Consider the following 19,187-nt stretch of genomic DNA (forward strand, 5'->3'; position numbering starts at 1 on the left):
TTCTGTTCCAACACCAGTTTAAAAAATGTAGATACATTAATGTGGGATGTACTAGAATGAAGTATCTCAGTTGAAAAGGAGATCCTCAAATAAAACATTTTTAGGAAGATATAGAACCGATCCTAGCAAAAGTGCAGAAAATTGTTTATATCACTGCTGAAAATGGACAAAATTTCCAGAGTTTCACTGTGAAGGTCTCAAATGCCAAAGTAATATGAGAAGCTTTGAACAGAATGCCTTACTGTTTTTTCTTATTCTGGCCTTAGAGTCGTACTAGGTAGCCTTTCACTTTTCCAGCTTACGAAGGCTGGGTTTGCATCCTGCAATTAGCCGCAGCTCATCTACCTGCCACATGGGTGTGCTCCCTTCATATTCATCTATGAATCTGCAGTATAAATAGCTTCAGAAGGATGACTGTGCATAGTCTTCCTGACTATTCAAAAGTATAGTAACCAATCCAACAGCAATGTTCTACAGTCTGGTCTATAGAAGTAAATCCATATTATTTTTCTCAAATTGTTGCATAAGAGGATAATGAGTTCAGGATATTGTGTATGCATTCTAGAGGAGAATGAAAGTATCCATTTTTGGTTTTAAAGGCAAGACTATTATTTGACACATCCAAACCTGGAAAAGAAATGTTTGGTTTAATTATTGAAAACAAACAAGAACCAAGTTGTGTTTCTGAAATCATTGCTTAAAAGAATGATGTCTTCAAATTTCAGAATCATAAAAATTCAAGAAAAGGGAAGAAGAATTTTTATGTACCACATAAATATGATGCATAGACTAACCCAAAGCACGATGCATAGAATAACCCAAATATAACCCATATTCCAGAAGAGAGAAGTTCCCTGAGGATGGGCTCCAGTATGAGTCCAAAAGCTCAGAAGACTAAACCTCTGGTCCTTATGACTAACCCAGATTGGACCTTGCAGCATTATCCTGGGGACACGTATATTTGCCTTCATTTGTGAAGAAAAAATAGACTCAAAGATTTGCATCAATCTTGTTCACAAAGCACCAGAATTAACCTTCAAATGTTGAATTGCAACATGCAGCAGCTCCAGTCAGCAGAGGCATAATGAAAGAGGATGAGAGTTGTAGTTATACAGTTTAAGAAAACTGTAGTTTGTTCATACTGTAATCCCAAAACATAGTAATCCATGACATATTAACTATTAACTATGATTTATTGATTATGCAAAGACTTTACTAAATCATAAACTGCTATTCACATATTGGATAGATTTACACAACAATCTAAACAAAATGTATATTGGTGTTTATTTTGAGGATTACATGAAACTCTGTAATTAGTTGATAGAGTGAAATTTGACTACCTGATTATTATATCATACTACTGCTATTTCTTCACCATGGGCATTGTGTCATGAGTATTTAAAATATTGTTTTTAGAAGAAAGTATAAGCTAAATTCATTTAGCTATACTAGCTTTTTCTGACCTATTGTCCATCAGATCTGCTGGACTGTAACTTCCATCATCCTTGATAATAGGTATCTAATATATCTGGAGGACAACAGGTTTGCCAAACATGTCTTAGATATTACTCCCATTGGATTGATAATTATCTTTCTCAAACATTTTGGTTGGGTCAAAAATAACTCTAAGGTTATACTGTGAAGAGAGGCATATGGAAATCTCTTCTCATTTGTGCATGATTTGTAGTTATATTAAAATATGAATGCTTTCTTGTACATATTTTTGTCCATGTGTACAACATTTAAAATAGGGATAGACAACACAGAATTGGATATGAGAAAGCACACATATTAATTTGCTTTCCATTTCTAAATCACATGTTTTTTCTTCTCTTCCTTCTCTTAGCTTTATGTGGAAGTAGAATAATGCACATGTGGGGAAGTTTTGAAGGGAAGGGAAAAGTAGAAATGATATATGTCACAACTATTGGGAAGTATGATGTCTTTGAGCAAAGGAGGAGGTCAAGCATAACTATTTGCATAGCTCTTTCTGATTTTTCTTATGCCAGCACAAATCCCCATGTGACTTTAGGGCATGTTCACAAATCATCAGTTGTTAAGAAAGAGTTATCTATTGTCCAAACTAAGGAACTTACTATAAATTATACATTTTTACTATATGAATAAAGGCCTTGGTCCAGTGCTCCAAAAAGGCAGCTCCTGAAGTTCCCTGTCAGATCAAGATTATGAAGTTGCTTGGAAGGATTGGCTGAGGAAAGAGGAAAGAGATGGAAACATTTAATTACAACATATTCCAGTTCCAAATGACAATATGAGCATGAATTGATGCAGTTATGAGTTTTAGATGAAGGGCCTCAGTTTCTGTTAAATGCTGTTCAAAAACTATGGTAGTCCTTCACTTACAACAGTTCATTTAGTGACCATTCAAAGTTACAATGGCACTGAAAAAAAGTGACTTATGACCATTTTTCATATTTATGACCATTGCAGTATCCCCATAGTCACATAATCAAAATTCAGATGTTTGGCAATTGGCATGTATTTATGACATTTGCAATGTCCCAGGGTTATGTAATCCTCTTTTGCAACTCTCTGACAAACAAAGTCAATGGGGAAGCCAGACTCACTTAACAACCATATTATTAAAGTAACAACTGCAGTGATTCACTTAACAGCTGTAGCAAGAAAGGTTATAAAATGGGGCAAAATTAATTTAACAAATGTCTTGCTTAGCAACAGAAATTTTGGGCTCAATTGTGGCCATAGGTCAAGGACTACATATAGCAACATGCTGGCAAAACTTTCCATTTTTCACCCCATAGAAAGAAGAAAATGATCTCAAACAAAGATGCTGCTTTGTATGTTGACACAATAAGATTGAAGAAGAAAGATAGTTTAAGGACCATTATCACCATTATCACCACTTCTCTGATCAAATTTGCTTCTAGTCTACTGATTTGGTAAAACAAGACCAGCAAATAAGGAGGCTCTGCTTGTGAAATGCTATGGTTACCTTTGTTTTTCAGACCTGAATTAGGCACTCTTTGAGACTGGCTTTCAGATTACTGGGAAAACCTCCAAATGTTGGAATCCATTTAACCCATAATGGATTTTGCCAGATCAATTTAAAGCAGGGGACCCCAACCTATTTGACTCCATGGATCAGTAGCAGCAAGATTTAATTTAAATGGATGAAGCATTACAGTACAGCAAATTAAAATATTCTTTCACCGGCTTCTAAACCATATTATTTCAATGTGTATTGATTAGATTTATATTCCATTCTTCATCCAAAAGTGAACAATAGCGTATCTAACACTCCATTCCTCCAGGTTTTTCTCACAGTCCTGAGAAATAGTTTGGGCTGAGAGATGGTAACTGGCCCAATATCAGCTACTGAGTTTGCATGATTTAGAATAAAATTGAATTTGCTCTCCCAGTCCCAATCCAAGATCTTTATAGAATAGAATTCTTTACTGGCCAAGTGTGATTGGACACCCAAGGAATTTGTCTTCGATGCATAAGCTCTCAATGTACATAAAAAATACAATCATCAAGAATCATAAGATACAACACTTAGTGATAGTCATAGGATATTAAATAAGCAATCAAAATCATACTAAATAAAACAATATACAGTAATCGTAAAGATACAAGTAACAAGGTTATAGTCATAAGTAGAAGGAGATAGGGAATAGGAAGGATGAGAAGAATAATAGTAATACAGTCTTAGTAAATAGTTTGACAGTGTTGTGGGAATTAATTGTTTAGCAGAGTGATGGCAGGCGGGAAAAAACTGTCCTTGTGTCTAGTTGTTCTGGTGTGCAATGCTCTATAACATCGTTTCAAACTTCAATACTTTAACAGAGGCACCTTTTGAGATGCAGTCATTGGTATATAGAGAGAAGAGAAGTGGAGAAGTGGATAATCTACAAGTTCATGTCTTGAATATTTTTAAAACCTATTTTGTGACTTACGTTTCTTGCTTTTATAGTTATGCAACAATAGGTCACTGGAAAATTTAACAGGACAGAGTACAGATGTGGAACAGATCATATTAAGAGTTGTTTTAGGCAAACTTTTCATAAGAAAAAAGTCAGGAGTGGCAAGTGGCCAGGTTGTCTTTCACGGAAATAAGTCTAAATAGACTTAATACAAAAGATTACTTGGAAAGAAACTCAGATGTGCAAGGTGCTATAAGACTAAATTATCCACAGTAATAATATTATCTGGTTTTAGAGTAAATCTTGGCTCCTTTGGTAAGTTTGGAAGTTGACTGTGTGACATATTTTTTCTTTTCACTTGTGCTGCAGACATTATTCGCAGTGATATTGCATTGGATAAACAAAAAGGCTGTAAGATTGCCCAGCATCCTGACATCATGTTGGAATTACAAAGAGAAAAGGCAGCTCAGATGCACCTGGTTCTTCTCAAGGAGCAATTCTCTAACACCTACACAAATCTCACACTTACAGGTAAGGCTGCAAGCTAAGGATCATTATTCCATAGAAACTGTAGTATAATATAAGTGTTCATGTTTCATGATAAAAAGAGAAATAAAATTGTTAATGAAAGCTTATTGATGACAGACTAACATGTAATATCAGAGAACTAGGCTAGATTGGAAAGCTGAAAACTGCCCCAGAAGAAGGCAGTGGCGAACCATTTCTGTTCTGCTGCCAAGAAAACTGAGTGGATCCATCCATAAAGTTAGCAGTAGTTAAGCTTGACTTGAAAGAGAATTTATAGCTTTGGGGCCATGGGAAGATTCTGTATAGATAGCACAAAGCCATCTGGAATGTTGTACACATTAAAATATGGTCTTGAGTTTGCCTCCTTACTTTGCTGGAAACTTGAATATTTCTAAGAGAATATATCCAATATAATAGAAAATTGATATTAGAAAAGGACATATAAGGAGGCAAATTCTCCTATCTGGAGAAACTCATACATTAGTCATAATAGGCTTGGATGCCTAACAATTTCTCCTGGCATTGTATCAGGAAGACTTGAACTTTGGCTATCACTTGAGTTCCCTTAGTGGAGCCATGATAGGAAGACTTGTTGATCATTATTTAAATATGAAAGCAAAGTATAATTGCACCAGAAAATTCAGTTTTATGTTCATATTAAACTTACATATTTTTGGAACTATTATTTATTTTATTAAGTTTCTATGGTGCCTGTCTCGCCAAGGTGACTCTAGTCAGCTTATAGTCATTCAATAAAAATATATAAAACATTAAAACAATATATAAAGACCATGAATTTAAAATTCAGTTAAAATTCAATTGACCAACCTGGAGAGGAAGGAAGCAAAATGCACCTGGCAAGAAGGTAGAGTCTGTCTAATCCAACTTTAACCAACTCCAGGACACCACTTCCTCATTGGGGCCCCAAGCCAGTTGGCAGAGCCAGCCTTTTCAGAAGGCCTGAAAGGTATATGGACTTCATCTTGGGGGAGCAGGATGTTCCAGAGAGTGGGTGCCCTGGCAGAAAAGGCTCTTCTCCTGCCAGCTGAAATTCCTTTACTGACTGGAACCTCAGCATGTTTCTTCTGCCAGCCTGGGACAGACTAATTCTCTTGCAATGAGGTGGCTCCTTAGATAACCTAGACCCATCCCATGAAGGGCTATAAAGGTGATAACCAACACATTGAACTTGACCAGGAAGAAAACTGGCAGCCAGTACAGCTCGCAGAACAATGGTGTAATGTGAGCCACCCTAGAAGCCTCCAAAACTGCTGATGCAGCTGCATTCTGTATCAGTTGAAGCTTCTGGATATTCTTCAAGGATAGCCAATGTAGAGCACATTGAATAGTCCAGCTGTGAGATGACCGGTGGTTGGAATGGCTGAGCAGAGGGACTCCCAATCCAGGAAAGGGTGCAACTAGTGCACAACATAAAGTTGCACAGAGTCTCCTAGCCATGGCTGTCACTTGCTCATCAATCAGGATTCATGAGTCCAGGAGAACCCTCAAGTTATGCACTGGGTCTGCCTGGGTAGTGCAACACCATCCAGAATTAAAGATGTTAAGGTCCTGGAACCTGGGATGCACCCAAACTCACTCAATCTTACCATGGTTCATCCAAAGTCTGATGTCCCACATCCAGACCTCCATAGCCTCTAGGCACCATGAGAGGGCAGTGACAGCATCACATCAGAATGGGACAACTCACCACAGCCAACTCACTGCAGCCAAATCATCATGGCCAACTCACCGCATGACAACTCATCATGACCAACTCGCCGCGGGACATCTCGCTACAGGACAATTCAACAAATAAAAAAAGATAAATTAATTTCAATAGAACCATGTTCGATAATAATAAAATAAAGTCAATTCAGAAATACAAGAGTTACAATAATTTCAACAAAAATGTGGTCACCAATAATAAAAGTAACTAAATGAAACAATTAATATAGCCTTGAATTGTCCTGCGGTGAGTTGGCCATGGTAAATTGTCCTAGACCTGCATCACCTGGCTCAAGTGATACATTCCAAACACATTTTGGATTTCTGTTTTAAAAACCCTTTAATCAATGTTCTGCATTTTGAAGAATTATCCCTTATTTCACATATTTAGATTTAACGCAAAAATACATACCTTATTTACTTTCAATGTTGGCTTATTTTCAGAATACTGTCTTGGGATAAGTAGATTAGGTAATTTATCTAAATCTAGATGCACTTAAAACATTTTATCTTATTAATAAATAGAACATTTTTACAGTCACTTGTAAAATGGTAAAAACTTTTGAGATGTGTGTGTGAAGGGTAGAGTGACTTTGATTTTCAGTTAATAATCTCTGATATAAATTATTATTTTTAAAAATAATAATTATAGCTATTTTTCAGCATAGTTTTCATGAGAGAGATATCACTGAAATTGCTTCTCTAAAGGGTTAATTATTATTTCTTTTTTTAAAGGGACCGATTGCAGAGACAGAGGATGATTGGTACAATGAAATTTATAGACATTTACATGTGTCTTTGCCTACACAAAGTGAATCAAGGCGGTTTGTAGCTTTTTGGCAGTACTGAAAATAGCAGTGCAGAAGGTTTTTTAATTTTTTGTTTTTAAATAAAAGCTTCGTCCTCTCTCCCTGCTCTCGTTTGCTTCAACGAAAGAGATGCAGAAATTACTAAATTTGGTGTCCTTGAAGCTAAAGGAGCATGTGCACTTTGTGTGAACCCAGTAAATATTAACGAGCAAATATAAAAGAGATAATGGCCCAGATGGAGCAGAGTGGCTGTTTCTATTATGGGTGTTGTTTGAATTATCCATTAAATCCATGGAATGACTGACAGGCTGTGAAAGAAAGATGCAAGGTGCTTGTAAACTGGATATGTTCTGCCCTGTCAGTGACAGAAGAGAAGGGAAGGATCCAGTTTTCCTATCTCTGGCAAGTGAGTGATACTGAAAAGCCTACCAAGCTGTATCCAGGGCTGTTGTCATTTAGTGGAAGGAATGTTGCATGGATGCTGAATTGTGGTGACATGTACTTTATTCTGATAAACATGGCATCCTACCATGTGGAGAGAAAACAGAAACCACCTGAGGCTCAAGTCTCCTATCAGTTTTCTGAGGAAGAGATATAGCTGTGATAGAGGCCTAGACTTGCACCTGGCAGATGTTAGGGCAGGATCTCTTTGAGTCATTTCTCATTCTCATTAGCAAAATCCTCTTGACTGTTTAACTGTACTTGAGCCCTTGGAATCTCCCCTGTCAATTTGCTTATTCTCCAGTAAATAAACTGACTCTCAAAGAGAGAGTTTTTCCCTCCTACACTGTTCTCCAAAGCAGTTTCAAAGAGGCCTAGAACATTGTTCACATTTTTCCTTGGACCTGTTGCCCAAAAGCACGTGGTTATTGGAGTGTCTTGGCCTGTTACACTATGTTAATGGACAAAATGGGAAGTAAAATATAACTTACCCAAAGTTGGGAAATTATATCCCAACTCCTTGAATGGGGCATACATATATAGTCTGATAATGATTAGGAAGTTTAATCTCTGATTTCACAAAAGTATCTGAGCCTTAGTTTCTCAGAAAGTAAAGCATAATATTTATTTCTAACTAGTCAGAGCCATGTAAATATTTCTCTTCCTGGTGATGGATTCTATGTATTGGTTGTGTGATGAATTTGAGAGAACTATGCACAAAGACAATTACACCCGAACAAAAACACAAAGGCAACAAAACAAAACAAAACAAAGAAGGCAAGATAACAATGGTAGATTTTTTTTCCCCTTAAAAGAAGAGGTGGGCAGTGGAGTCCAGGCTTTTTCGTTGCCAAATAAATAAATAGACAAGAAAATAAGAGGGCGAAGGAGGAGATATGTGGGCTCTAAATTGTTTATGATGATACCTATGTTAAAGAGCAATTCCTGAGTGAAAATTAATTCTCAGGGTATTTCAAGAGTATTAAAACTAGCAATGTTTACCTAATTGTTCCTATATATGGTCTTTCTATAGATCTCTCTCTCTCCCTCTCTATCCATCCATCATCTATCTTTATTGTTTGTAATAAAACAATCTTTAATTTTTTTAAAAAATAAAAAAATAAAACTGAAGGAGAAGAGAAAAATATATTTTATATTTATTAATAGTCACCGATTTACTAATGTGTTTTGTACTATAATATGAACAATGCAAGATATTATTGTAAGATATAACAGATCTCTGCTATACTAACACATATTGCTGCATCCTTTGATTAATAGAAAGTATTGGCTTTCTAGTAACAAACAGAACACACATTTCAGATAAACATTCCTTGACATTTCAAATAATTCCACTTTTCTAATTTATTAATATAATTCTTTATGCCATTACCTATGATTGATACAACTACAGTTCCTGATAAAGTCATATTCCGTATCTAATCCAAATATAATTCAATATTACATTAACATATTTAGTATTTAAAGATTTTTAAATATATATTAATACACTATCCGAAACAGCTACTAAACGATCACAAGCCGATATTGTGTGAGATTACTAACAAATAAAATGATATCTATCCTTTCACCTTTGTTCATATTTTAACACATGAAAAATCATTCCTTTCTGCCCTCTTTTGTAAAATAGGAAGATGGAATTATGACAACTGAATTCTAATAGTACATCTGAAGAGTACCAGTTTTTGAAAAACAAAACTTGAATTAGAACTAACTTGAAGTCCTTTGAAATTACCACATTACTAAGGACTGTTGGAAAAATGCAGCCAAGAATGATATCAGCTGGCACTTTTCCTAATCATGGAAAAGAGTCACTTTGTGGCTTCCAAATTTTGGTTGGTTAAAAACCCTATTATGTATCATTTATCTATTAATAATTTGTAATTTTGGATGCTGTTGTTTTTTATGTCTAGCTATTTATCTATGGTGTGTTCTAGCTTTCTAAAATTTGCAAACCTTGTGGAGCTAAATTGACTGTTTACAAACATGGAGATTCATGAAATTAAGCAGAAAACATGACAAACAAAGGAAAGATGTGCCTTCAAAAGAAGTTTCTTTAAAGGCCCGGATTAGGGAGTAATAGAAAATAGTAATAGATAGGAAAACCAGCATACTGTAGAAAAGGCAAAGTCTTAAATCCAAATATGTCCTTCCCCAATTCCTTCTGCAATGCTCTCATATCAGCCATCCTGCTGGCTGATAAATTACTGAAAGGAGACAGCAGGAAAGCAGGGAAGTAAACCAGAGGTGGGTTTCAGCAGGTTCTGACCAGTTCTGGAGAACCGGTAGTGGAAATTTTGAGTAGCTTGCAGAACTGGGAAATACCACCTCTGATTGGCCCTGCCCTGATCTATTCTCTGCCTCCTGAGTCCCAGCTGATCGGGAGGAAATGGGAATTTTGCAGTAACCTTCCCCTGGAGGGGGAGGGAATGGAGATTTTACATTATTCTTTCCCTGCCATGCCCACCAAGCACACCCACTAAGCCATGCCATGCCCACCAAGCCACACCCACAGAACCGGTAGTAAAAATTTTTGAATCCCACCATTGAAGTAAACCAATGTTTTTTACTATATTGAGTGGCACACTTAGGGACCAGGAGTTATTTGGCAATGACTCAGACAGATGTAGTAGAGATAAAACTGGGATTGACAGTGACATTGTTTTCTGCTGACTGAAAGCAGATAATATCTTAACTCAGCAATAGGAAAATCCTTAAAGCCTTGCCAAAGTTTCTATTCAAAAGAAGTCAGTTTTAATTGGAGGCACTTTCCTGTAAAATTTCCATTTGTTTCTCTCTCTAATCTGTCACAAAGCAGATTAATATTCACAAACTGCTAAAAATAGGCAAGGAACATCATGAGTCAGTCAGTTATCCCTCCATTTTATGAATAATTAGTTAGTAATTGCTATTGATTTAGGTTTGCCTCTTGGCAACTGCATGAACACTTCATCTTGATTTGTCTCTACTGTAGTAATAACTTTAACTTTCCCAAGAACATTCCAATAATCTCTTTTCCCCATCCATCTACCTTATTGGTTATGTTTTCCTGTCTTGCTCCCTCAAACTTGCCAAGCATAATATTTTCTTCTAGTCCATCATCTGATCAGAACACATGCCCAAAGCATACGAGTTGTTGTTCAGTGCCTCAAAAGAGCAGTTAGCCTTTATTTGGACTAGGACTGATTGATTAGTTCTTGCAGTCTGTGATATTCTTAGCGTCTCTAAATCTGTAATTTGAACTCTTTTCTTATTTTCTCAGTGCACAACTGCCACAGGTACAGTATACATTACTACTGGGAAGACCATTATTTTAACTAATACTGATATTTGTTATCATTGAAATATAATTTATTTTTCATGATTTTATCTAAATGTGTTATTCCACCCTATGAAGAAGACAAAATCCACTACCTTCAGATTTTCACCTAAAACAGGGCTGTCAAACTCGCAGCCCGTGGGCCAGATACATCATGCGCTGGCCACACAGCGACAAGGAAAAAAGGTTGCGATACGTCATATGACGACACTGTGACAATGCGAATTTGACACCCCGGACCTAAAAGGTTGTGGGTTTTTTTGAAAAAGGGATTTAAACAGTGTTTCATTTGCTGAACTTTCACAATTCTTGAAGTAACAAAAACCTCCTCAACCATAGACTATTTAAAAGGAAAAGAAAATGAATTCCTAGCCCCTGCCTTTTATGTTTGTAATTCATGTGTGCCATTTGTCTGGCCATTTGCGCATGGGTAAATTGTTAAGAAGGAAGCCATTTGCCAGTGAAGACATTATTCTTTTGCTAGCCATGAGTTGCCAACTAAAAGATTGCATGGTGGTATTTTTTCAATTAGGCAGACACTTTTTATGTTCATGCTAAATGTAGTTATAGGTTGCCATCTAGAACTTGGGAGGAGGGACATTGAGTTTGCTGCATGCTGTTTAGTTAAGGGTATGCAAACAAGCTTAAGCAAGCTTAAGAAACTAGTGTTCTGAAAGTGAACCTGACTATAAGGAGTGAAGGGGATTTGCGGATACAATTGCCCTTGGCACAGTTAGCTGCAGTAGATGTTGACCAAGATCTTGTTTGCACTGAGCAACCAAAGCAAAACAGACTGGTCACCAAATCTAGTGTCGGAGGGCGGGGTGTGTGTGAAGCTTTACTGTGATAAACTGATTCAGAGTCAGAAAAATATCAGCTCAGCTATAGCTGAAGTTATGGTGATGTCTGGAGCTGACCGAGGAACAGCACAGAACATGTCTAAGGAGATTCTATTGCATTCTAGTCTTCTTTAGTAAGCTGTTTGACTTTATTTAAATCAACCGGCATATTGTTATGAAGTGAGACAAATTGTATAGTTAAGCTTTGTGACATATAATAGTACTGGCTTTCAATAAGGTATATGTGTGATTGTTCTACAAGCACATTAAATTATCTTGTTTAAAAGTTGTCTGAAATGTAAGGAAACATAATGATTCATATACTCATTTCCTGTTTGCCAGCGACCAGCCCCAAAGTTAAATGTCAGTCTTTGCAAAATACCAGACTAACAGCAATATTGAAGGAGCTGCTAGTCAATAGGATATAATTCTATAGTTTTCTCCTAATATTTTGATTTTTTGTCTTTGATAAAGATACATCTTCTAGTCTTTTAATATAGCTATTATGATATCATAATTCATATTTGAATATACATCACTGTATCATTCAGTATTTAAAGTACTAATATTGGACAATATTTTGTAGCTCAGAGTTGAAATGCGGGGTCCTTGATGCTAGTCACTAGCACTGATGATGTTAGCTAGTTTGGGTAATGAAACGTGCAAGAAAGCAACCAAGCTTAGAGAGTACCAAAGCCCCCTCAGTATATAAAGTCTCCAAGGAATGTCCAAACTGCATAAACAGTGCAAATATTATGTTTGAATTTGCCATAGATAGGACAAAGATTCTCTGTGGTGATTATTCTGGGAAAATGCATGTATAGAATTGGTTGTATGTGCAAATTAGTCTTATAGCTTTGTTAGCTTCTAAACAAAGTTTATTGGGGAAGAAAAAGTACATATATTAAATCCCTAAGCCTCCACTTCAATAATGTCAGTATTGGAAAATATATTTTCCTGAAGCTTTTTTGAGCTTGGGGTGGTTGGGAGGGAATTGATATCAGGCAACAGTGTACTTGAAAGACAAATGGGGAAACAAAGCAACTTCATCATACTTTCATAAGATTGGATAACATTAATATTGTGGGCATCCATGGCTAGTAGGAATAAACAAGATGTTGCCTTGTTGTGGAAGAACATGTGCACTTTCTCCTACCTATTCTTGGCTACTAAAAGATAATGGTTCCCACTTGAGAAATTTAAGGGATTCCATTGCTATGGTAAACGAGAAATAAAATAGACATATCTAGGAAGGATGGGAACCACTTGTTTAGGATTCTTAAATTAAATTCATCTTCATTCATTTTGAATTGTCTTATGTAATTTTCATGGTTATACAACAAAATATTTTTTACTCCATTACAGATAGTCCTCAACTTACAACTAAAATTGAGCCCAAAATTTATATTGTTAAATGAGAATTTGTTAAGTTTTGTCCCATTTTATGACATTTCTTGCCACAGTTGTTAAATGAATCACTGCAGTTGATAAATTAGTAACCTGATTGTTAAATTAATCTGGCTTTCCCATTGACTTTGCTTGTCAGAAGGTTGCAAAAAATGATCACATGACCCCGGGACACTGCAACAGCCATAGGTATGAGTCAGTTGTCAAGCGTCTGAATTTTGATCACATGATCATGGGGATGCTGCAAAGATTGTAACTGTGAAAAATGGTCGTAAGTCACTTTTTTCAGTGCCACTGTAACTTTGAACAGTAACTAAATGAACTTATGTTTTAAGTTGAGGACTACCTGTATATGCAGTGCTGATGGGAGAAGATGGAGAAATCATACTACACCTGGTAAAATTTCCTCTCTTCTAACATTCTTAAAAGCATTTTTCCTTCTATTATCTGGGCTTAATAATCTTAAGCACTTTTAAGAGAGAGTTTGTAGTGGAAAAAATTACTCTATTTGACAGTGCCAAGGTGAAGTGCTATAAACATTTTAGTGCATGTTTTAGAGTTAAAATAAAAGCAAATTTTCTATTCTGTTATTTTTAATCACTATTCTGAAGAAAAATGAACATTGGAATAGTTTGTTTGTTTGACATTTTGATGAATAAAAAGTCATTTTATATGACCATTTCACACTGGCATGATAGAAGCAGAATTATACAACTAGGAGGAGGAGGATTACATTCTAAAAAGGGATTTTATCTGTTACAAATGAAGCAAACATTATAGAGGCAGTTTTAAATGATACACAGCATTAAAGGCCTGCTGCTTTTGGAGTGAAATGGCACAAAACAGCGAGACAAGAATGGTCAACATAAACTCCACAGTTATGTTTACACAATATTCTTAACCAAATCAGTTACAAACCTAGTGGGTTATGGGAGCGACGTGGCGCTCCCATGTGACCCCCCTCCTGTGCGAGCTGCACTGGCTCCCGGTGGTCTTCTGGGTGCGCTTCAAGGTTTTGGTTACCACCTTTAGAGCGCTCCATGGCCTAGGACTGGGGTATGTACAAGACCGCCTTCTGCCACCAGTAGCCTCTCACCGACCAGTACGCTCCCATAGAGAGGGGCTTTTTAGGGTGCCGTTGGTCAAACAGTGTCGACTGGCGGCCTCCAGGGGAAGAGCCTTCTCTGTGGGAGCACCTGCCATCTGGAACGAGCTCCCCCCCAGAGATACGGAGGATTACAGACCTGCGCGCTTTCCGCCGTGCCCTCAAAACATTCCTATTCCAGCAGGCCGGCCTGGCCTAACCTCTTTTTTAAACTGTTTTTAAATTTGTCTTATAAATTTGGGGTGTTTTAAATTTTGTTTTCTGGGCCAAATTATTTAATTGTATTTTAATGGTTTTTTAACATTTGTATTATATGTATTTTATCTTTTGGCTGTTCACCGCCCTGAGTCCTTCGGAGTAGGGTGGTATACAAATTTAATTAATTAATTAATTAATAATAATAATAATGATGATGATGATGATGATGATGATGATGATGATGATGATGGCTGCATTTATTAGATAATTTTTCTCCTGTATCTTACTATATAATCTCAGGCCATTTGGTTTATGATTTCAGGGCAGAAAATGAGTTATTTCTGTAAACAGCTAAATCATGTTATGTTACATAAGTCATTCTTTCTAGGTTCCAAGCTACAATATTAGCTTGGATTGTATATGGGAAAAAAAAGTGGGATAAAAATCTAAAAACAAACAAGCAAACAAAACCACAATTTATCTGACTATTTTATAAACTACATTAGTCTGAGAATCACAAAGGAAATGTAAGATGCTTTGAGTACATTGTACTAGAAAAATGTCATTTCTATTTAGTTTTATATAAATAAACAAAATGAATTTTGTTTTCTATTTCCTATGATACAGTTTGGATACTGAATTCAGAGATCAGTGAATAATACAGCCTTGATATACTACTACTCATAGAGTTTTCAGTCTTGAAATTTAACACATTGTGCCTCTGCTCAATTTAGTGCCATCCAGATATGCTAGAGGGCCATGCTGGCTGAAGATGATGAGAATTCTAGCACATGTGGACAGTGCTGCATTAGAGGAAGTTGACACTGAGGATATCACCCAGCAGGCAATCTTGAAAGATAGGGTTTTGTTAAAAGAAGGGAATAGTGAGCTGCTGTGGAAGTTATACATATATGTGATGCTAAAGATCCTGGGAAGAAAGTTAGAAGGAATGTTGTGGTCAAGTTGCTGATAGGGTCATTGCTCATTCTTTCATCTGTACCTTGAGGGACATGTTCCTGATGACAGATCAATTCTTTATTGCTGGAATAAGATTCCTCTGCAATTTAGAAGCAGCAGCAAAGGAAGACAGAACAGTGGGTGAGTGTACATCTGGATTATTATTTAAGTGGCCCCAAGGGTTGCTCTGATCAGTAGGGGCATGGCCTGCTGTTAGGAATACAATCTGATGCTAGTGCTTAGTTTAACCAAACCACTTCCCCTGTTGATTGCTTGCCTGCAATTCCTCCTGCACTCCTACCACAGTCAATTGAAAACAAGATCCTGATTTAGTGATTGTTAAGGGACAGAGCTTATTTTATTGATATTCCCCCTTTTATCCTTAATTTGGTCAGGATAATAAATAGAATTTCTAGGCAGCTGTGATTCTCTCTGCCGTAAGATTTCAAAGAAATAAACACTACTACATAAGTATAGATTGGACATGTCTTAGAAATCCAGCACATACTTAGGATATACTTGAGTCCTGGTATTATGCTTGTAATGATGAAGGTATGATTATCTATCTATAGCTTGTATTATTCTGAAGTTCTTGAGAAGTGGACAGTACAGAGGCTTTGTCATAAGATTAAACTGTAAGGCAGGCTTCAGTGTAAATAACAAAGAACCTTGTGGCAGACTATCTTTGTTGAATTTTCAAATGTATTGAGACTGCAATTCCCAGAAGTTGCCAGCACTTCTAGAGAATAATAAACTAGAGAAGCTCTATCTTATGGCATAAGCTCTGGCATAAGATCATAGTTATACTATAAATACTCTTGGCTGTTTTTTGTTAAAAAAGGATAACATAGCTTCCCTTCTGGGTGTTATTGTTATGGCATATGAATTGGGACAGAGTAAAACACTTTGCATACTATTTTTAGATAAATGTGGACTGATGTTCAAATTAGTATATGTGTATATGTTTGTGGTACCGTGTTTTCCCCAAAATAAGACCTTTTCTTATATTTTTTTGAATCCCAAAATAAACGCTTGGCCTTATTTTCAGGGAGGTCTTATTATTTTGGGGTGCCTGGAACAAGACTGGGCTCCTCTTGCTGTCTTACCTGATTTCCAGCTCTGTCTCCCTAACCCTAACCAGAGGAAATGGTGGAGACCGGCTGTGCATGCATTTAAATATTTTCAGGGAGGGCTTATTTTCGGGGAGGACTTATTTTAGTGCATGCGTTCAAAAGCCAATTGGGCTTATTATCAAGGGATGTCTTATTTTTGAAGAAACAGGGTATTTCATATACATTTTGGACTTGGATTCTAAATTATATGATCACAACTGTCATATATAGGTAGTCCTCAAATTATGATCCAATTGAGCTCAAAATTTGTATTGTTAAGTGAGATGAAGTGATTTTTGCCCCATTTTACGACCTTTCTTGCCAGAGTTGTTAAGTGAATTGCCGCAGTTGTTAATAACATGTTAAGTGAATCTGGCTTTTTCATTGACTTTACCTGTCAAAAGGCCGCAAAAGGATCACATGACTCCGGACACTGCAGCTGTCATAAATATGAACGAGTTGCCAAGCATCCCAAGTTTTGATCATGTGATCATGGCGATGCTGCAATTGTTGTAAGTATGAAAAATGGTCATAAGTCACTTTTTTCAGTGATGTAACTTCAAATGGTCACTAAACGAACTGTTGTAAGTAGAGGACTACCAGTATTGTAGAACTGCATGGAATGTACTTCTACTAATGAACTGTACAAGCTTTAACAGATATTCACATTCACTAGAAATATATTTAAATAAAACTGAAATGAAATGGATTTGATAAATAGATCAGTTTTATTCCTCTCAGCATTTGGTGGGTTCTTATGTCATGACTTGCACGTTCAGAATTTTTCAGACAAAAATGGGGAAAAACATTTTAGAAATGAAATGTGAACTTGCTGGCAAGGAAGCAAGAACAGCAGATTTGAGGAAACATATTCCATTAAATAAATAGAGCGGGCACTGGAGCTGGATTTGCCTCAATTGCTCCTTTTCTTCATTCTGCTGGACCCTCCTTAAACTGGATTACCTGGGGAAGTTTCTTTAAGGGACTCCAGATGGTGCCTGCAATGCTACCTCCAGCTGTGGCCAATCACTCCTAGCCAGGCAATCTGCCCTTTCTGCTGAGGCCTGCAGCAGCCACACTGCCCATTCGTCACGCTTCTCCAATTGCAGTGCTCTGGATAGCTTCTTTTGGTCTTGACTGTCTCTTCCTCCCTTGTTTTATCATCCACCCCCTCCATGAGCTAATGTAGTAACATCTTTTCATTGGCTATAAATTAGTGACAAGCTATAGATAAAATATGGCTTACAGAGGAATATTTGGAAACATCTGGTTTTTAGCCCTCAGATTCAATCTTCACTTGTCTTGTATGACAATGTCACTATTTGTGCACGTGTTTAAAAAAAAAAAGTTGATACCTCTGAGCCAGCCCAACTGGATAATTTGGAAGAAGCAACTGGCAAACAGAAAGGAGGTGGAAACAGAATAAAAAGTTTTCATGTGGATGTAGAAAGGTTATTTTGAAATGCAGAACAAAGGAATTGTACAAGTTCACTAGCCCAAGATATTGGGTGGTCTAAGCTATCTTTCCTCCATATATTTGGTGAAGAAATAGTTAATGGGACATATCTAAAGCATCACTGATATCTAGTGAGAAATTAATATATATATAGATAAATCATTTTTTTAAAAACATCTCCCATTCTCTAGCTCTAGTTCTCTAGCAATGTTCAAGAATGGAGAATCAGTTGCAGAATTTTGAGTGCTGCAGTATATTACAATATTTGTTTTTAGAACAGAGGAGTTATATTAGTGAGCTTGGTGAGAGAGACAGAACTGAGAAATATAGAGTAGGATCAGTAATGTTTTTAGGTTGTGGGCATTGTTATATGGTTTCAACAAAATTATGGGTGCCAGTTTTTTTAAAAAATAAAAATTGAAAACATTTTTAAAAGATTACAAAAGATAAAAGCTCATGTAATCTCAGCTGAGAATAAGCATTTTATGATATGTAGATATGAGATTTTGATCATTTAAAATTTTTTTTAAAAATGAATTTTATATTTTTTGGATTTGTCAAATCCTGAAATAAATTCCTATAATGATTCACTTCTTTTTGATTTAAGTTTTTAATTGATTCATTTATATATTAAATTTGGAGACCGCTCCTCTTCTAGAAAACAATTCCATAATGATAAATGCTAATATCATGAACACAATATAACCACAATTGAGCCCAAAATTTCCGTTGCTAAGTGAGTTTTACCCAATTTTACAACCTTTCTTGCCACAGTTATTAAGTGAATCACTGCAGTTGTTAAGTTCGTAACATGGTTGTTAACTGAATCTGGGTTCCCCATTGACTTTGCTTGTCAGAAGGTTGCAAAAAATTGATCACCCAGGACACTGCAACTGTCATAAATACATGCCAGTTGCCAAGCATCTGAATTTTGATCATGTGACCATGGGGATGCGGCAACAATAGTAAGTGGGGAAAATGGTAATAAGTCACATTTTTCAGTGCTGTTGTAACTAAACAAATGGTTGTAACTGAGGACTACCTGTATAGTAAGGCAGGTAACTGCCTTTTTCTTTCTTCCTTACATCATAACTAGCTAGTTAGCTAGCTAGCTAACCAGTCAATTTGCCAGTTAGCTTGGTGGAGCAATTATAAAGAATAATTATAAACAGTGAATTCTAGTATTCCCTTGGGCACAAAAGCTCACTAGATGACTTTGGGTCAATTACTATCTCTCAGCACTAGACTCAAATATATAAAAAAAACCTCCTCTACCAACCTGCATACACACATCTATAACAAAATAGATTTTGAGTTTTGAACTTGAGCATCTGCACTAATAGAAAGTTTTACTAGAATGAG

At 36.4% G+C, this 19,187-nt stretch overlaps 1 protein-coding gene across 1 annotated transcript in view; it reads left to right on the plus strand.

Moving 5' to 3' along the window:
- Positions 1–19,187, plus strand: part of HPSE2 (heparanase 2 (inactive)) — a 138,000-nt gene that overhangs the window by 16,158 nt on the left and 102,655 nt on the right. The window contains exon 3 of the mRNA XM_034439853.2: positions 4,278–4,439. Coding sequence (XP_034295744.1) covers positions 4,278–4,439 — 162 coding nt within the window. The remainder of the gene's footprint in view (positions 1–4,277; positions 4,440–19,187) is intronic.

The sequence above is a fragment of the Pantherophis guttatus genome, chromosome 6 (assembly GCF_059756535.1).
Source record: "Pantherophis guttatus breed Tessera chromosome 6, ASM5975653v1, whole genome shotgun sequence".
NCBI classification, from domain to species: Eukaryota; Metazoa; Chordata; class Lepidosauria; order Squamata; family Colubridae; genus Pantherophis; species Pantherophis guttatus.